The sequence below is a fragment of the Miniopterus natalensis genome, chromosome 9, assembly GCF_054644295.1.
Source record: "Miniopterus natalensis isolate mMinNat1 chromosome 9, mMinNat1.hap1, whole genome shotgun sequence".
Lineage (NCBI taxonomy): Eukaryota > Metazoa > Chordata > Mammalia > Chiroptera > Miniopteridae > Miniopterus > Miniopterus natalensis.
Genome location: NC_142089.1, coordinates 80040192 through 80058984, shown reverse-complemented (window position 1 = coordinate 80058984; position 18793 = coordinate 80040192). Strand labels below are relative to the sequence as shown.

The 18793-nt window shown below is 37.1% G+C and overlaps 1 protein-coding gene across 4 annotated transcripts in view; it reads left to right on the top strand.

Moving 5' to 3' along the window:
• EXOC2 (exocyst complex component 2) overlaps positions 1 to 18793 on the top strand; it is a 150860-nt gene that overhangs the window by 16251 nt on the left and 115816 nt on the right. For all 4 annotated transcript variants that reach the window (XR_001602697.2, XM_016206378.2, XM_087820693.1 and 1 more), the window contains exons 4-5: positions 16087 to 16200; positions 17674 to 17798. Coding sequence is in view for 3 of the 4 variants with exons in the window: in XM_016206378.2 (XP_016061864.1) it covers positions 16087 to 16200; positions 17674 to 17798 (239 nt within the window). In the remaining variant the exon portion in view is untranslated. The remainder of the gene's footprint in view (positions 1 to 16086; positions 16201 to 17673; positions 17799 to 18793) is intronic.

The window sequence follows — 18793 nt, the reverse complement described above, 5'->3', positions numbered from 1 at the left end:
TAAACCTGCACTGGAGGATTTTTTTTTCATTGCTTTTCAGAGAGAGAGAGAGAAAGAAACATGGGTGTGGGAGAGATACACCAATTGGCAGCCTCCTGCACACACCTGGACCAGGGTCGAGGATCAATCCTCTAACTGTGGTACGCGCCCTTGGTTGGAATTGAACCCAGGACCCTTCAGTCTGTGGACCAGTGCTCTAACCACTGAGCAAACGGGCTAGAGCCATTCTGTTAACACTTTAACTATAGCTTTATTTTAGGTTTTTCTAGGCAGGGAGAATATTCTCCACTAATCTATACATTTAACTTTGAAGCCTACACTGAACACCATTAGTAATTCAAATAGCAAGCTGCTTTTCACCTGCTGGGGTTTACCCCTAGCTGAGAGGGAGGCATTAAGTGTTTGTCTTGGGACATTATCATGTGTTGAAAAAGTCCTGAGGCTGAGCAGCTTTTCCTGAGCTAGGGCTGTTCTAGGTCACATCTTTGAAGCTTTTCTGTAGTGTGGGTCATTCTGGAGCTGTTTTAAGGATTTCAGTACTCTTTAAATTATGAGTTTAAGAATCAAGAAAGTCCAGAAAAGAATGGTAATTGCTAGATATTTATTTGAGCGCAGTTTCAAGCATGAGTAGACTTTTAATGGCCTCTCAAAAGTCAGTTAATTTTATTCCAAGGTCTGCCACAGAAGAAGTGTAGAGCAGAAGGGCCCTTTTGATTGTTCTTACATAAAGAACCAGTTCTGTACATGGACACTGGGGTATAAGAATGTTGTATGAATTTTGTACAAGTGTTAGACAAAACTATCAAAGTTAGGATTAAATTGGATGTTTACTATCATAATGTGAATTTCTTTAAATTTTAGTTTTTCATACAACCCATCCCGTTTGATCTCTTTACTTTCTCATGTCCGCTCACCTTTTATCTCTGTTTTTCCTGTTGCTGCTGCTACCCACAAAGGTGTTTGGCTTGCACTCTCTCTAATAGCAGTTTTTAAAAATGGGTTTCAGGATAATAATATGCATTCCTTTGATAATGTTGGTAACAACAGCCAGGAATAATGGCACTAAAAGTGCTCAGCTCTTTAAAATTTTTTTTTTGCTTTCTTCTCTGAGCCATAATCCAATTTAGCCTGGAGACATACTCTGAGTTTAAATCATAGCTCTAGCCCTTACTGGCAGTTTTACTTTGAGCAGGTTACTTTACTTCTCTTTGCTGTATTTGGAGTCCCTCCTCGCAGGGTGGTTGTGAGGATTCAGTGAGTGAGCAGTGCCTTGAAGTGGTGCCTCACTCATAGCAAGTGCTTGATCAATGCTAATCATTATTGGTGTGATTTTTCCCTCTTCATTTGTATGTACTCTTCAGTGCTCTGCCACTTAGGAGAAGAATCTCTTTTAATGATTAAGAAGGCAGGATAATAAATTGTATTAAAATCTTAAAAGAGTATTATGTATAATATGATAATTCAAGGAAGGCTTAAATGGTGGTAAAATTAGCAGTAATATTTATTTTGAGCTGTTACGTTTAAGTAATATGTGCTCATCCATGGGATAATTAAAGGATAATTTTTGAAAAGGTAAAGTCATGACATTCATACATATATAAAATGAACATGTGTCAGAGCTTTTATTAGTTCATTAGTTAGTGGGAAAACCAGTAAACCACTGAAACCAGTTCAAAGGGAATTCCAGAGAAGAGACATGAAAAGGCAATGAGGAACACTAAAAGGTGCAAAACCGGCCACTTCTGCGTGGTAATTAGTTGTATCTTCACCCGATAATGTGGCCAAGGATCCCCACTCACCATCAGCCCTCCACAAGTTAACTTCTGTTTCTATAACACAATTGCAAAATAGAGACAAAGAAAGGCACAGATCCCTATAGAATCAGAAAACACTGGGAAGGCCCTCCAGACAGGGAGAGGACATCCAGTAACCGTTTTTGTCTGTTTAAAGTTTTTATAATTTTCCCAGTCAAAAGAAAGAGGGCAGACACCTGAGGAAGCAAGAAAGTAAAAGGTGAAAGTATGCATAGTTATATAAACCAAGAGAAGAGAGCCTTTTGATCAGACAGATGCTCTTCCGTTTTTTTTTTAATGTCAGCTAGAATGCATTTATTTTATTGAACTTTGACCTCTGATAGAGAAGTCTTATTTTAGAAAAAGAAGAGAACAGGAAAGGAGAAGCAGATGTTAAAATACTGGTGGTGTGGGTTTTATTTCTCTGACTCATTATTTTTTAGTAAAAGCTTTGGTCTCCATAGAGAATGGTGTTACATTTAGATGAGAATCACTAAGAGCATTTTTTAACTCTTTTATTTCTGTTTATTTATGTCATTTGGAGGTTTCTTTTGTAATTAAAAGGCTGAAGAGGACCTATTTTTAATATTTAAAAAATGTCATCGGAGAAAGGTTACAGGGTTTTAATATTACTTCCTTGTTGAAATATAATAGTACAGAAATTTTGAAGAATTATGACTACCTGTTATAAAATACCGTTTGGAAGATGAATCAGCTAGCTCCCGGGAATTGCATCGTGAAGTTTATGGAAATTCTCTTCAGCTGATAGTCATGTACAGTGTGAAACAATGAGGGGGCCAATAGGATTGTGACCAGTTCACCTGAGGATGAAAAAGCAAGTGAGACTACAGAGTATAGTTTTCTGGGTGCTCCGGTGTGAGTCAGAGTTCAGTACACATTTTATTGGTGTGCCTTACACGCATACTGTCCTATTTCATCCCACAAGTTTAACACCTGGCATTTTATTGGCCGCCTTCCACTGCTAAAGTAATTCATATTCCTAAATTTTTAACTGATGTTTTGCACACATGGTGCCTTGATAGTTATAAAAATGTTACTAATTGCTCAGAAAAAAATAACTTCACTTTGAACTGAGACTAGGATTTGCTTATATATGTATATACACACACACATATATACTTTATATATATATGTGTGTGTGTGTGTGTGTGTATATATTTAATCCTCACTGGAAGATATATTTATCCATTTGAGAAAGAGGAAGGAAGGAAGAGGAGAGAGAGAGGGAGAGAGGGGGAGAAACATCGATGTGAGAAAAAAAACATTGATCAGTTGCCTCCTATACACACCCAGACCAGGGATTGAACCCTGCAACCTAGGTATGTACCCTGACTGGGAATCAAACCCACAACCATTTTGGTGCACGGGACCAATGCTTCAACCAACTGAGCCACCCTGCCGGAGCTATTTATTATACTGCTTGTCACAGATGTATATGTTCTTTGCATGGGTTAAAGTGTAATGGAAACAGACTATTAAAACTGAAAAAGAAGGAAAAAACAGGTCTGTATTAAAGCTTTTACTAGGTTTCATTTCTTAAAAATAACATTTGCCTAATATGAGAATATGTATAAATAATGTTTTTGGAGATAGTACATATTTGGGAGTGAGGGCATAAAAATGGAACTTTGCCTCTATTTTTGTATGATCTACAACTCTTTTTGTGGAACTGTTACCTGGGAATGGCTATCTAGAGTAGTCAATTGGTGTACCACTATTACCTGTTTTATTTCCACATGGGCTTTATGGGTAATACAGATCTGATTTTCTTCTTATCAGTTTGGCTTTTTAATAAGCGGAAATGGTGACCACTTTTTTTTGCTACATTTAGAGAACAAAGTAAGGTGGCAAAATAATTCTTTGTATGAGTTTAGAAGAGAGGAGCCCTGGGTAAATTGACCTTTTAGAAATGTCATAAAAACAAATTTGTGGGATGTGATACAATGAGAAACTATATTAGACTGAAAAAAGAAAAAAACAACACACAGGCAACCAAAAACAAGTTCATAACATTTAATACAACAGAGTGAAAAAAATGTTGCTAAAATTTTAATAAAAGAATTGAGTATATTATACACATTCTTAAAAGAACTATATAAACCCGCTTTTACTGGGGTTAGCCTCCCCCGCCTTTCTTCTTCCCATCTGCCAAATCAAGAAAACATGTTCTATTCATGTAAACACAGACTGACACAACAGCAATCAGGCCTCACTCCATGTGGGCTGGTGAGAGTTTTTCTCAAAGTTAATTTTATTTTGCTTCCTCATGGGTCATTACTGCAAATTCTTCTCATACTTGAAAGCAAAGCTTATATGTTAAAAACATTCTTGTTAGTTTTATCTGACCACTCAGCATACCTGGATCTTTTCATGACATGGTCTTAAACCTTTATAGGTTTAGATTTAAATCTGCACTTATACTGCCATCTAATAGAAAGCATATATTTTAGGGGTGGCAAGTGTTGTCAGCTACTGAAACTTTTATGATTCTTTAATGAAAAGATTTCATGAATTTACAGAGTATTTGTTGCTTTCACTCTCCAATTTCATGTTATTAGATTTAAAGTGTAGATTTAATTTGAATTACTCAGAATTTACCTTTTTGACTTGTTAAGCCATCACTTGGTTGGTTAGAGCCTCAAGTCCTGTTATTGAGAGTAAACGTGCTTTAACTCTCCATTGACATAGTGCTGCACTGTTGTTAAGACCATTAGCAACTCTCCGCATTCCAAATCAATTCTCCTTCCACTCTCCTCCTAAATTTCTAATTTTCTAGATTTGTAGTTGTGGTTTTATTTTAATACCTAAGATTCTCTGGTTCTTCATTTGAGAATGGGAGTACCAGGTTCAAATCTCGACTGTTTACATGCAACCTGTCTGAGGCTATTTCCTCATTGTAATATGGGAATATATAACTCACATATATATATTTGTTATGAGAATCAAATATTATGATACTTATGAAAATAGTCTGTAAAATAAAAAAACTAAGTATAAAGAATAAAAACCACAAATAACATTTATGAACATTTTTTCTGTGTCAGAAACTGCTAAGCCTTCCACATGCATTGTCTACTCTCATTCTTAAACATTCCTAAGAGGAAGATGTTATGATACCATTAGCCTCATGATGAATGGAACCATAGAGAAGTTACATAACTTCCCTAAGGTTATAAGACAAATCTAGCAAACTTCAGATTGAACCCAGAGTTTGAGCTCTACTCCACTACTTTCTACTTTTCCACCCATTTTAAATACTGTGATGAGTCATCTCTCTTTTTGCAGATAAGTTCCTCATAGAGCTGCATTGTTCTTGGCATTGTCATTTATTGTCCCCCCCCCCCCCGACCTTCTATTTCACGTTCATTTTGAGGTGTTTGTGTAAAAGACCAATATATTTAGACATATTTTGCGATAGAATATTGACTGAGGATGCCTTCAGCTATAAGTAACAGAAAATGAAAATTGATTTTGGCTTAAACATAAAGATTTATTTTCTTACAGATTTATTTTCTCAGAGATGGTAGACTACATGATTGGTTGAGTCAGTGATGCAGTAAGATGTAAGGAGCCTGGGTTTGCTGTTCTTCTACCCTTAGCATAACATTGATTTCCTTTATAATTGCAAAATGGCTTTAGCAGTTTCTAATATTGAAACAATAAAAATACACAATAAAAAAATTAAACAAGTAATATCTAAAGGCAGGAAGATGCTATGTCTTTCTGTTTCTCCTTTAAAGTATGGAGACTTTTTCTACAAATGTTCCAGTAGATTTTTTTTCAGACATCATTGGTCAAAACAAGATCTCTCAATAATAAGTAGCAAGAAGAATGTGATAAGTAAGCATGATTTGCTTAAGATAGTTGGTATTTATTCAGGGAAGGTACTAGTGACAGGCTATGTGGAATTGTTTTGTCTGAGAGGCTAGGGAATGAATGTTGGTTCACTTGATAACAGTTGACTCTTAATTGTGTGATTTGGGGCAAATAATTTGACATCTTTGTGTTAGAATTTTGTCATTTTTAATATAATTCCTGTCTTATTCTTGTAAGTCTGATTCCTAGTGTCTCAATACTCTTTTTTCAATTTAAATACTATATATAGAGAGAGAGAAAGAGAGAGAGAGATTGAGAAAGAGTTTAATATCTTTAATAAAAAATCATAGAATAAATTCAGTTTTAGTAATGATTATGAGGGGTTGGGAGCTAGGAAATAGTATTTTGACCAAAAGATCCAGTACTTTTTTTTTTTTTTTTTTTTAATCACTAAAAGTTGTTTTTCTATTACAGTTGACATTCAATATTATATTAGTTTCAGGTGTACATCCTAGTAATTAGACATTATATAACTTACTAAGTGATCATCCTGATAAATATTGTACCCATTTGACACTATACATTGTTATTAGAATATTATTGACTATATTCCCTATGCTGTACTTTACATCTCCATGACTATTCTGTTACTACCAATTTGTACTTCTTAATCCTTTCACCTTTTTCACCCAAACCCCCTTGTCATCTGGCAGCCATCAAAATGTTTTCTGTATCTGTGAGTCTGTTTCTGTTCTTTGTTAATTTTGTGTGTGTTTTTAATTCAGTTTTTGATAAGGATATGTATTTATTGCCATTTTATTCATATTTTTGATAACTTTTTGTTTTTTCTTCTTCTTAAAGAAAATCCTTTAAAATTTCATGTAATACTGGTTTGATGTTTAGCTTTTTTGGGTATGGGAAGCTCCATATGTGTCCTTTGATTCTCAATGATAGCCTTGCTGGGTAGAGTAATTTTGGTTGTAGGTTCTTGCTTTTCATCACTGAATATTTCTGGCCAATCTCTTCTGACATGCAAAGTTTCCATTGAGAAATTAGCTGACAGTCTTATGGGAACTCCCTTATAGGTAATCAACTGCTTTTCTCTTGCTGCTTTTAACCAAGCCTGGGAGACATAGCAACTCTATTTAATACATAGAAACAAACACAGGGTGGCAGCCAAAATGTCCCAAATGAAAGAACAGAACAAAACTCCAGAAAAAAGAACTAAACAAAATGGAGATAAGCAATCTCCCAGATGCAGAGTTTAAACACTGGTTATAAGGATACTCAGTGAATTTAGCAGAACAGTAGATGATCTTATAATTTCAACAGCATAAAAAAGGATGTAGAAACCATAAAATAGAACCAGTCAAATGAAAGATTAACTAAATAAATTAAAGAATAATTTACAGAGAATAAACAGTAGAGTAGATGAAGCCAAGAATCAAAACAGCAATTTAGAATATAAAGAAGCAAAAAACACCTGGTCAGAACAGCAAAAAGAAAAAAGAATTTAAAAAAAAGAGGCTATTGTAAGGAGCTTCTGGGAGAACTTCAAGCATTTGCATCATGGGAGTACCAGAAGGAGAAGAGAGAGAGCAAGAAATTGAAAACCTATTTGAAAAAATAATGATGGAAAACTTCCCTAACCTGCTGAAGGTAATAGACATACAGGTCCAGGAAGTGCAGAGAGAGAATCCCAAACAAGATGAACCCAAAGAGGGTTCACATGAAGACACACCATAAGTAAGATCCAATACTTTTCAAACTCTCCTTGACCCATTTAGGTGCATGAAGAGGCTATATGTATGAGAACTAATAGTACATGGAAAATGAGGTACTAGTAGGTGGATTAATGCTTATAATCACAGTTTAGAGCAGCCTTGTAACCATTATTTTGAACTCTATAGCTGATAAATTGCTTGCTTGCATTTCATATAGCTCTTTTTCTGGAGATTCCTCCTGTTCTTTCCTTTGGGGCTCATTTCTTTGTTTCCCTATTTTGGCTGTCTCTTTGTGTTTGTTTCTATGTATTATGTCTGCTGTGACACCCAGTTTTTGTGGGTTGGCCTTATGTAGTAGATGTCCTGTGAGACTCAGTGGTGCAGCCTCATTGATCTGCTGAGCTGGATGCTCTGAGAATGTTTCTTGTGTGGGTTATGTTGGCCCTCCTGTTGTAATTAGGTCTTGATTGCTATTGACCCATTTGTGGGTGGAATCAACCCTATGTCTGGCTGACTGTGAGGCTCAACTTTGACCATGTCGGGCATGCAGTTGTACTGACAGCACAAAACAGAACAAAACAAAACAAAAACAACCACAAAAAGAGTAAGAAAAAAAAAAGAATAATAAAAGACAATAGAGAAGATGCATAAGAGAAGGAAAAAAGAAAGGAAAAAATATGAAAGGGAAGAGGGGAAAAAAGAAAGAAAATAGAATCAGAAAAGGAAAGATAGAAATAAGGAATATGAAGGAAAAAAGAAGAAAAATTAAGAGCAAAAATATATATAAAAGAAAAAAAAAGAAAAAAGTGAGGCTTTTTGTATACTTCTCTGATGCTGTCCAAAGCCAGCCACTTGCTGTGCAGGTTCCAGACCTCCCAGGATCTAATATAAACCATTGTGACTATAGTTGATAACACTGTATTATGTAATGGATATTTGCTGAGAGAACTTAAATGTTCTCATAAAAAAAAAAAAAAAAAAATAGGTGATAGATGTGTTAACTTGATAGTTGGAATCCTTTCACAATGTAGCATATATCAAATCACCAAGATGTATACTTAAAATATCTTACAAATTTGTCAATTATGCCTCAATAAAGTGAAAAAAGGTAAAAAAAAAAAACCCAAAACTGTATATACATGGCACATATAAAAAGGTTATATCCTAAACAGTTAAATTGCTTACACTGGTGAAACTGGAAAAGTAAAATGAAAACTACAGGGCTTGAGTGAAGGATAAAGAAGCTCAGGTGGCCCTGGCCAGTGTTGCTTAGTGGTTAGAGCCTCAGCCCATGCACTGTAAGATCACAGGTTCAATTCCCAGTCAAGGGCATATACCTGGGTTGCAGGTTTGACCCACAGCCCCAGCCAGGATGCATGTAGGAGGCAACCAGTCGATGCTCACATCGATATTTCTCTTTCTCCCCTTCCCTCTCTCTAAAAAAAAAAAAAAAAAAATCAGTGAAAAAATATTCTCAGGTGAGGATTAATAACAACAAAAAGCTCTCAGGTGTTTTTGTTGCTTTTTTGTCAACTGTGTCTTTAATCTTTGAGTTTGGAGCTCTTCCTTTTTAGATGAAGATTTCACATAGTTGAATAATTCATATAGATTTTTACAGGGATTTAGTTGCTATCAGATGATTCTATGGTACTTTTTGACCCTGTTAAGATTATTTAATTTTCTGAGCAAATGAATTAGGATTACAGAGAACTTCAGTTTAAGTATTGGACAGAAGTAAGGCTGACAAAAGTCATAGGCATGCCACTGTGCACCTCTACCTCACACAGATGACACCATACTCATTCATCAGGCCCTTCTTTCCAGTTTAGACAAAGCCACAGGATTCTTGAAACAGCACTCTAGAGCCATGGGGTATTGCCAATGCGTATCAGAAGCAGGGTTTCTAGTTACTTAGCTAGGGCTCAGCCTATGTCTCCATTCAGTCATTATATTCTCCAAAAGTTCTAACCTGGAAGCGTGATGTACAAATAAATAAAATGAGAAAAACTTCCAGAGGTGACAGGATTTTATTTCTAAGTAAAACACCAAACCAGCATGAAGAATCCAAACCAAAATAAACTTCTAAAAATGCAGAGTTCTCCAGCTCCCTTTCAAAGACTCTGTAAGTGAAATGACTAATGAGCTTATGCAGCATGTGTGCACACGCACACACACATCTATGAGGAAGATTTAAATTGTAAACTTTTAACTTTTTAAGCCAGTGAAGAAAGATGTAAGGTTGGCTTAGTCTCTGAGTTACTAAAACTGAGGGGAAGCCAGGTTGATGTCCATGATTGTCTTAAAGTTTCATCTCATCATCTTGTTTGTTACTACACTGTTATGCAGTCTCCTCCCTCCCCCATTTAAAAAGAAAATGTCATAGTTTGTGGGCCTTTTTCTCTCTTGATTTAGGTACCAACATAATAAATGTTGGATTTAAGATAGAAGTCTAGAGTTTACAAAGTAAGTCATGGAGAACCAGTTTTGATGTCTACATTCCTTGCACTTTTAGGGAATGTGAAGGGATAAAGTAGAACAGCCAGTAGAGAGAGGGAAGATTTGTAAGATTTCTTGAGAGCTCTACTAGGCTGTGAAGGGAAGGTGTGGAGAATGTGTGCTCTTCACTTGCGCCTGCTCAGTAGGCTTCCACGGGGCCTCAGGTACAAATGTTCCGCATAGTTATGAGACTGAAGCCCTGGCACCCAAGAGCACTAGAACACTGCAGGTGGACAGCAGATGTGTCTGCCTTGGGAGGCTTTTTTGGGGGGGTCTAAATGAGCACCTCACTGGAGAGAGCAGGCTCCAAGCCATTGTAAATTTGTGTCTAATGGGTCTGGTCATCTGCAAGTTGAGGGCTCAAACGGGTAATACTTTTGGGTGAAGATGGAATGTTTATCTTGTACTAGGTTGCCTAATTTCTGAACTGAAGCTGGCTTTGTAATAATGTGGCATCAAGTCTCTGTCAGATAAGAGTGAGCAGAAGTCATCAGACCTGCCAACGTTTTCTTCCAGGATAGTGATAATTTCCCCCATTGAATAAAATTTAAAGAGACACTGGGCTCATATAATGCATTGTGATTTGTTCCTTCCCATATCTCCTGTGTCCTACTTCTCAACTCTTCTCATTTATCACACTTCTTCCTTAACAGCTCTGTGTAGTATGTTTTTGTTTTCAATAAGTCTCATTTTCATTGTTTACCTGACATTTGAATCTCACGGGAATATACACATCAAATTCCTTTATAAAATATGATGGCTTAGGAAGCTCAGTTTCACAATAAGTGTCTTGCTAATTTTTTGAGTTGTTTAATGGACAGAGAAAGCTTTACAGATTTACATGCATTTTGCTACACCAATAAATGAACCATGTACTAGGGCCTACCTTTAACAGAGTACTCCTTTGAAAGTTTTATGGGTATAAATATTTGTAGATATTTGTAAGGAATTAAAAAAAATTTTTTTGATGGGGTGCTTTGTAAATCTTGTATTTAGAAATGTAATGAAGTGTGACTGCATCAAACTAAAAAGCTCCTGCACAGCAAAAGAAACCGTCAACAAAATGAAAAGGGAACCCACTCTATGGGAGAACATATTTGCTAATGGTATGTCTGACAAGGGGTTAATTTCCAAAGTATATAAAGAACTTGTACAACTCGACACCAGGAAGACAAACAATCTAATTAAAAAGTGGGCAAAGGACCTGGATAGACAGTTCTCCAAAGAGGACATATAGATGGCCAATAGACATATGAAAAAATGCTCAATGTCACTAATCATCAAAGAGAGACAAATTAAAACTACAGTGAGGTATCCCTCACCCCTGTCAGAATGGCTGCCATTAATTATCAATAAACAAGTGCTGGTGAGGGTGTGGAGAAAAGGGAACCCTAGAGCACTGTTGGTGGGAGTGTAGACTGCTGCAGACACTGTGGAAAAGAGTATGGAGTTTCCTCAAAAAATTAAAAAGGGGAGAATCCAAGATTGTGGCAGAGTGAGTGGAAGGTACACTGACACTCTCCCAGGACCGAACGAACTACAACTAAAATATAGACAAATCATCCTGAATAATCAACCTCAGCTGAAGACTAGCTGGAGAGCACCCTCATAACCAACTACCTAAAGTGGAGACCGCATAGAGACTGGTAGGAAGTGCAGAGGCACAGAGGGCTGGATGGGCTCCCACAGGCAGCAGCCGAAGGTCCAGAGGGATATCTGAGCTGTGGGGGTTCCCACTGAGAACTCTGGGGTCTAATCCCCAAGCTGGGCTTCCCCACCCAGAGCATCAGAACTGAGAAAGGTGCCCATATAACATCTGGCTATGAAAAGCAGCAGGGTTTCTTTCTGCCATGGGGAGACAGCTGGAAATTCAGGGACAGTGCACAAAGCCTCCTGTGCCACCACTCACCTTGGGCTCCTGTGGAGGGAGGGCAGAGTGGATTACAGGATTCTGTGTGAGGAGAATCCTGAGCTCCTGGCTTGGGGAATAGAGCTCATAGGGCAGCTTTCTGGATTCATTGCTGAGTTATTTCCCAATATGGTAGAGAATATCTGTCTCAGGCAGGCATTTACCATCCAAACAACTTTTGCCTGGGGGATGAGGGGGGAAACAATTGCTCCATCCTGTTGGAAAACAAACCTCTTGCCCCATCCTAGGAGTTTCTACAGCCTGAGGCTCATTAAGAGACTGAATAATAATCAGCCCCTGGGTGCTTTGAGTCTTCACCTGATTTGCTTCTGGACCCAAGCCTTGGGAAAGCAGACTTGGTGTGCATCTTGGTCCTTTCCAGACACACTCAGCCTCAGCAGAGGGAACCACAAGCTGTGGAATGTGGAAAACTTCAAACAGAATACTCAAGGCGAGTCTCAAACAACATCTGACATTGACCTGCACCAGAGACCATACAAAAGACTGGGAGTTCTAGCAGATTCACCTAATACATAGAAAAAACACACAAAAAGGCAGACAAAATGGGGAGACAAAAACACAAGCCCTAAATGAAAGAATAAAAGAATTCTCCAGAAGAGCTAAATGAAATGGAGATAAACAATCTATCAGATATAGAGTTCAGAATACTGATCATAAGAATGCTCAACTGCATGAGACAACATATGGAAACTATGAAGGAAATTAAGAATGACATAGTAGAAATTAAAAGAAAACATTGGAAGGAATAAACAGCAGATTATAAGGAAGCTGAGGATTGGATCAGCAAATTAGAAGACACAGCAGAAAAAAATCACTCAGAGAACCAAGAAAAGCCCCAAACCAAACAAAAAACAGGAGGACAGTTTAAGGGAGCTCTGGGACAACATGAAAGGTAACAATATTCTCATTATAGGAGTGCCAGAAGATGTAGAAAGCAAGAATTAGGGGACCTCTTGGAAGAAATAATGGCAGTAAACTTCCGTAACCTGGTGAAGGAAAAAGTCACACAAGTTTAGGAGACACAAAGAGTTCCAAGCAAGAAAAACCCAAAGAGGCCCACACCAAGACACATCATAATTAAAAATACAAAAAATTCAAGAGTAAGGGAGAATCTTAAAGGCAGCAAGAAGAAAGCAATCTGTTGCCTACAAAGGAGCTCCTATAAGACTGTTAGCTGATTTTTCATCAGAAACTACGGGCCAGAAGGGAATGGCATGAAGTAGTCAAGCTAATGCAAGACAAAGATCTGAAACCAAGACTACTCTATCCAGCATGTATGTTATCATTCAAAATAGATGAAATAAAGAGCTTCCCAGACCAAAAAAAGGCTAAAGGAGTTTATCACCTCCAAACCAGTACTGCAGGAAATGTTAAAGAGTCTGATGTAATAAGAAGTTGAAATAGAATGAAAAACATAGGCATAAAGAAATAAAATGGCAGTAGATAAGTACCTACCAATAATAACCTTAAATGTAAATGGATTAAATGCTCCATTGAAAAGACATAGGTTAGCTGAATGGATAAGAAAACAAACCCCAAATATATCCTGTCTACAAGAGACCCACCTTAGAACAAAAGACTCACACAAGCAAAAAAAAACCCCAAAACCCACAGAACTTCTGCAGGACTTTAAAGGAGAGATCGACAGCAATACAGTCACAGCAAGGGACTTTAATACCCTGTTAACTTCATTGGATAGATCTTCCAGACAAAAAAATCAGTAAGGAAACAGTGGCTCTAAATGACACACTAGATCAGATGGATTTCATTGACATTTACAGAACATTTCACCCCAAAGCTGCGGGATATGCATTCTCCTCAAGTACACATGGGACAGTTTCAAAGATAGACCACATGTTAGGATACAAAACAAGTCTCTACAAGTTCAAGAAGTTTGAAATCATACCAAACATCTGGGATATTCGTGCCATGGAATACTATGCAGCTGTAAAAGGGAAAGGATCACTTGCCCTTTGGGACAGCATTGAGGGACCTGGAGAGTATTATGCTAAGCAAAATAAGCCAGTCAGAGAAAGACAAGTACCACATGACCTCACTCATGTGGAATGTAATGAGCAAAATAAACTGATGAACAAAATAGAAACAGAGACATGGAAGCATCAAACAGACTGATGAATCTCAGAGGAAAGGTGGGTGGGTGGGGAGAAATTAACCTAAGAACTTATGTGCATAGATGCATAACCCATTAACACACAATAGTGTAGTGAGGGCCTGGGAGGAGGGGAACAGGGTGGAGGGGATTGATGGAAAAAGGAAGACATTTGTAATACTTTCAATAATAAAGATGAATTTAAAAAAATTAAAAATACATCTGCCCTTTCACCCAGTGATCCCAGTTCTGGGAATATATCCTAAAAATCCCGAAAAACCAATGAGAAAGAATATATGTACTCCTATGTTCATTGCAGTGTGATTTACAATACCCAAGATCTGGAAACAGCCCCAGTGCCCATCAATCAATGAGTAGATAAAAAAGCTGTGGTACACTTATGCAGTGGAATACTGTGCAGCTACAAAAAGAAGGAACTCTTACCTTTTGCTATAGCATCGATAGACCTGGAGATTATTGTACTCAGTAAAAAAAGCCAGCCAGAGAAAGACAAATTCCATATGATCTCACTTGTATGTAGAATTTAATGAACAAAATGAAGTGATGAACAAAATACAGCTAGAGACATGGATGCATGGAACAGACTTACAGATATCAGAGGAGAGGGTATGTGTGGGGGAGCACTGGATGAAAGAAGGTGAAAAGATTTGCCAAAGAACATATGTACAAAGCCCTTGGACACAGACAAGTGTGGTGATTTCCAGAGGGAGTGTGGGAGGGGTCTGGGTGGAGGTTGTCAAAGGGGGCATTAGGGGACACATATAATAGTGTCAACAATAAAAATTATGTTAAATAAAGTTAATGAAGGGTTGACAAAAATATATATACATCTTTTACAAAGATTATATACAGACTAAATACATTTAAAAGAAAATATATTTCAAAACCTGTTCTGCTATCAACAGAAATGACATCTTTTTACTGTGCTGTTGGTTTTTAAGTTAAGCTTCCTAATGCATAATAAAATTGCAATGGATAATTTTAAAGAACCCACAAATAAACAAACAAAACAAAGAGACACTGAGCTATAAAATAATGTTGTTCTGTTCATACCCTGTGAGTTAGGCTTATTCAGTGTATGGGGGTTAGAAGCTCATTTCAGTCAGAGTAACAAAGTAAGAACAAGCATGTGTGCAGGAAAATATAATGCCTTTGAAGTTGCTGAAGCTTTGGGTTAGAGGGTGAGAGTGGTAGGTACAAGTCCTGAGAGGTAAGTAGGTTTGGATCATGGAGAGACTGGCTACAGAACTTGGACTTCATTCTGCACAGGGGCAGGATGGGGTGTAGTTAGGGCTGCTAGCTAATAAGCCGTCTTTGGGCAAGGGCTCCCCGTGTTACTGTTGCTCTCTGACACAACTGTCTGACCTCTAGCATGGAGTCTGACCTATAGTAGATATTTAATTAGTATTTGAACTAATATGTAAGTGAGTTGATCCAGAAGTTGACATTAAAAATATAGGGAAGAGCCCTGGCCACTGTGGCTCAGTTGGTTGGAGCATTGTCCCATACATCAGGAGGTGACGGGTTTGATCCCTGGTTTGGACTGCATACCGGAGGCAATGGATTGATGTTTCTCTCACATTAATGTTTCTCTCTCTCTCTCCCTCTCTTTCTTTCTCTCTCCCCCCACCCCTTCCTTGCTCGAAAATTAATTAAAAAAACATCCTAAGCTGAGGATTGAAAAAAAAAGTAGGTATTAAAGTGAGCTGCAGATAATGTATTGCCTGTTATCATAAGCTTTTCTTAAAATTATTTCAGACTTGAACATGGTATGCCTTAAAACAGCTTTAAAGTTTTTTTAACAAACTGATTTAATATTATTAAATTTCATTGTATCTAGATTTTTATTTTTACCCATTGATTAGGGACTGATTTCTTATTTGGATAGATTTTTATAAAGCATCAGCTTAGTCTCTTTAAATCTTATATTCTAGTGTTAATGTAATTTCTATATTTTAATGAATTTCCTATCATATATATAATCAAAATAGATATATAAGAAATCCGCTGAAGTGTAGGAAGTGTATCTTGTACACACATACAGGCTTCATAATGTAGATGAATAATCATAATGGTTTATATTCATATCCATTCTACTAGGCATTCCTGGATGTCTGCTACATCTTTGTAAGTAGTAGAACTTGAAATATATTATAACCTTTTTTTCTCCATCAGAAGTAAATTTCCCCAGAAGGAACTGGAAATGCTCTTTCCTGGAATGAGTGCTGATTTTACAAGTGAGAATTTTTCAGCTGCCTGGTACCTCATAGAGAACCACTCAACCACCAGGTTAGTTATGTGGGACTGTTGACTATGCATCGTTACACTTGAGTGCAGCTCATAGGATTGTACAGCAATGCGGGTTTTAGATCTGGCTCTGCCACTTCAGAGCACGTGAACATCTCAGGGTACCTATTTTCTTATTTATAAAATGGGATTATTAATTAGAGGGCCCTTATTTCTTACTCTCATGTTGTTTCTGTCAGTTTCATTATTTGTGCAACCCATTAAAACTTTGTGGAGTCTCAGCTGGGTAGCTAAACTGATGTGCCCAATTGTGAGTTTTCTCTACGCAAATAACAAAACTTTCAAGTCCTGGTGTAAAGTAGGAATCACGCCTACTTCCCAGACCATAGAGCAAAGGAAGGTGACTTGGTTTATCATTTTGCAAAGACTCGGTTTAAAATTAGGCAAAAAATACACAAGGTCATATATTGAAAATTAAAGTACTCCTTTTTATCTGCTAATTACGTTTTACCCACTCTCTACAAGATCAGGTTTTTAACTCTTTGCAAGACTTTGAAAACAATTATATTTAATAAAAATGTTTTAATGAATGTAATATTGCTTAAAATTTATATTCTTGAAAATTCAACTTGTTAAAGTATAATTTAGGAGAAATTCTTCACCTATTGGGAGGAAAACCAGTAGTAGATAACATGAGGAAAAGTTGGTATATACATAGAATAAATTCAGCCTGATAAATTTTTAAAGCAAATGTCTGAAATCTTTCATTATAGGAGATGCTTCTAATTTTACATTATGGATGTGCACTTTCTATTACCATAAGTCAGAATTGATCTACTTTCTGTGTATGGCTATCATGACACTCCATATAGTCAAAGTTTTATAGCCAAATTTCTTATCTCAAATAGAAATAAAAATTCTGAAATACAGAGAACTACCTATTTTTTTCTCTGCTTGAGATGTAGAGCTAAAATATTGTGGTCTTTTTAGTTATTTAGATTGTGAATTGAAAAGCTCCCCCATTTTTTTCTGTAATTTCACTGCTAATGGCAAGACTGGCTGTTGATGTGGTAAGGACAGTATGCTCACTTGTGTCCAGAATATACAGGTGAACGTACAGAGAAGATCCTCCTTAGATGGCTTCCAACCACTGCATGATCCAGGCCTTAACAGCAGGGAGATGATATTCAGAACTCCTTACCTGGCATATATATGCTGCTATATATTGGTCATAAAAATATCTACATGTATGTTTACTTCTTAAGGGTCTTCTGTATTTGGAGTGACCACTTGAGGGGTGCTAATCTCTTTTCTAGTTGCTGTAATTTTGGCATTCACAATAAAAGTTTTAGCTCTAGGTAAGAATTTGAAAGCTTTTGTTTTCATCTGGTTACATATTATATTAGTCTGTATCTTTCTTAATGTGGGTTTCAGTATTTTATACTTAATGTGTTGTCTTATTTCTCTCTTGCTTGTTAGGAGTTTCAGACTTTCGGTTTCTTTATTTCATTTCAGTTTTGAACGGCTCAAAATGGCAGCGGCCACCCTGAAGAGACAGGCGAACAAGAAGAGTGAGGGCAGCCTGGCGTGTGTGAAAGGGGGTCTTAGCACGTTCTTTGAGGCCCAGGATGCTCTCTCAGGTAAGGTGGCCCTCAGAGCCATCTGCCTGTGGCTCTCATAGAAACCTGACACTGCGTTTGCAGAGTGTTTACAGGGTGTGACATTTGGTCTGTATTTATAAAAGTAGAGATCTAAAATGTACCATAAATATTTGTTGCAGACTAGGCTGGAATCTCTTTGAAGGCTTGGTTCTTTAAATATTTGTCTCTGAGGCTTTTGTAGACATGGTACGTGTGTGAAATAGGAGACCACTTTGCCTCCACAATGCCCAGTCTCTAGGGCCAATAAGAGATTAAATCCCAACGGGTGAAAGTCTAGAATTTTAAAAATCCAAGTCATCAGTATCTTACACGTGACTGATTCTGTAAATGTGACCCATTGTGTGGTTTGGGGACTGATAGTGAGGTGTCATTCTTTTTAGCCATCACCCCACCAGTCCCACGTGCAATATTTAACTGTTCACGTGCATGTCACCATCTGTATATGCAAGGGAAACTATTAAATAGAAATTACATAGTTTAGAAATTTCAGGGAAAGAGGTTAGGTAGATTTCCCCCCCTAAAACTGTCTTTAATGGAAATCAGCTTATTGTTTATCTAGTGAAAAATAAAATGTATTCATAAAAGTTAGCCCAATTCTTTTAAAAGGCGAAGACACCTATAACCTGGTACCTATATAGCTAACTACTGACCGGACAAGGAGGCCACACCTTCTTCTATTCAGAAAGTCTAAGTTTTTAAATTAATCTGTATTCTTAAAGTACAAACATTCTTTGACTATTTTTAAAGCCCCTTCCTCCTAGGCCAGCATGCACAGTTGACTTCTGATGAATGAAATGTGCACCTGGCACAGGTCTTTCCTTGCAGGTAGAAGTTACATTTTTGAAGGAGTAAAATGTGAGTGCCTAGGATGGAACAGAGAAGTTAGGTACTCTCTTTGATAAATATTCTATACCCCATATTTTTTGATGGTGTGCTTTTCTTTCTTTGTGCTTATTGATATTCTAAGTTGTCAG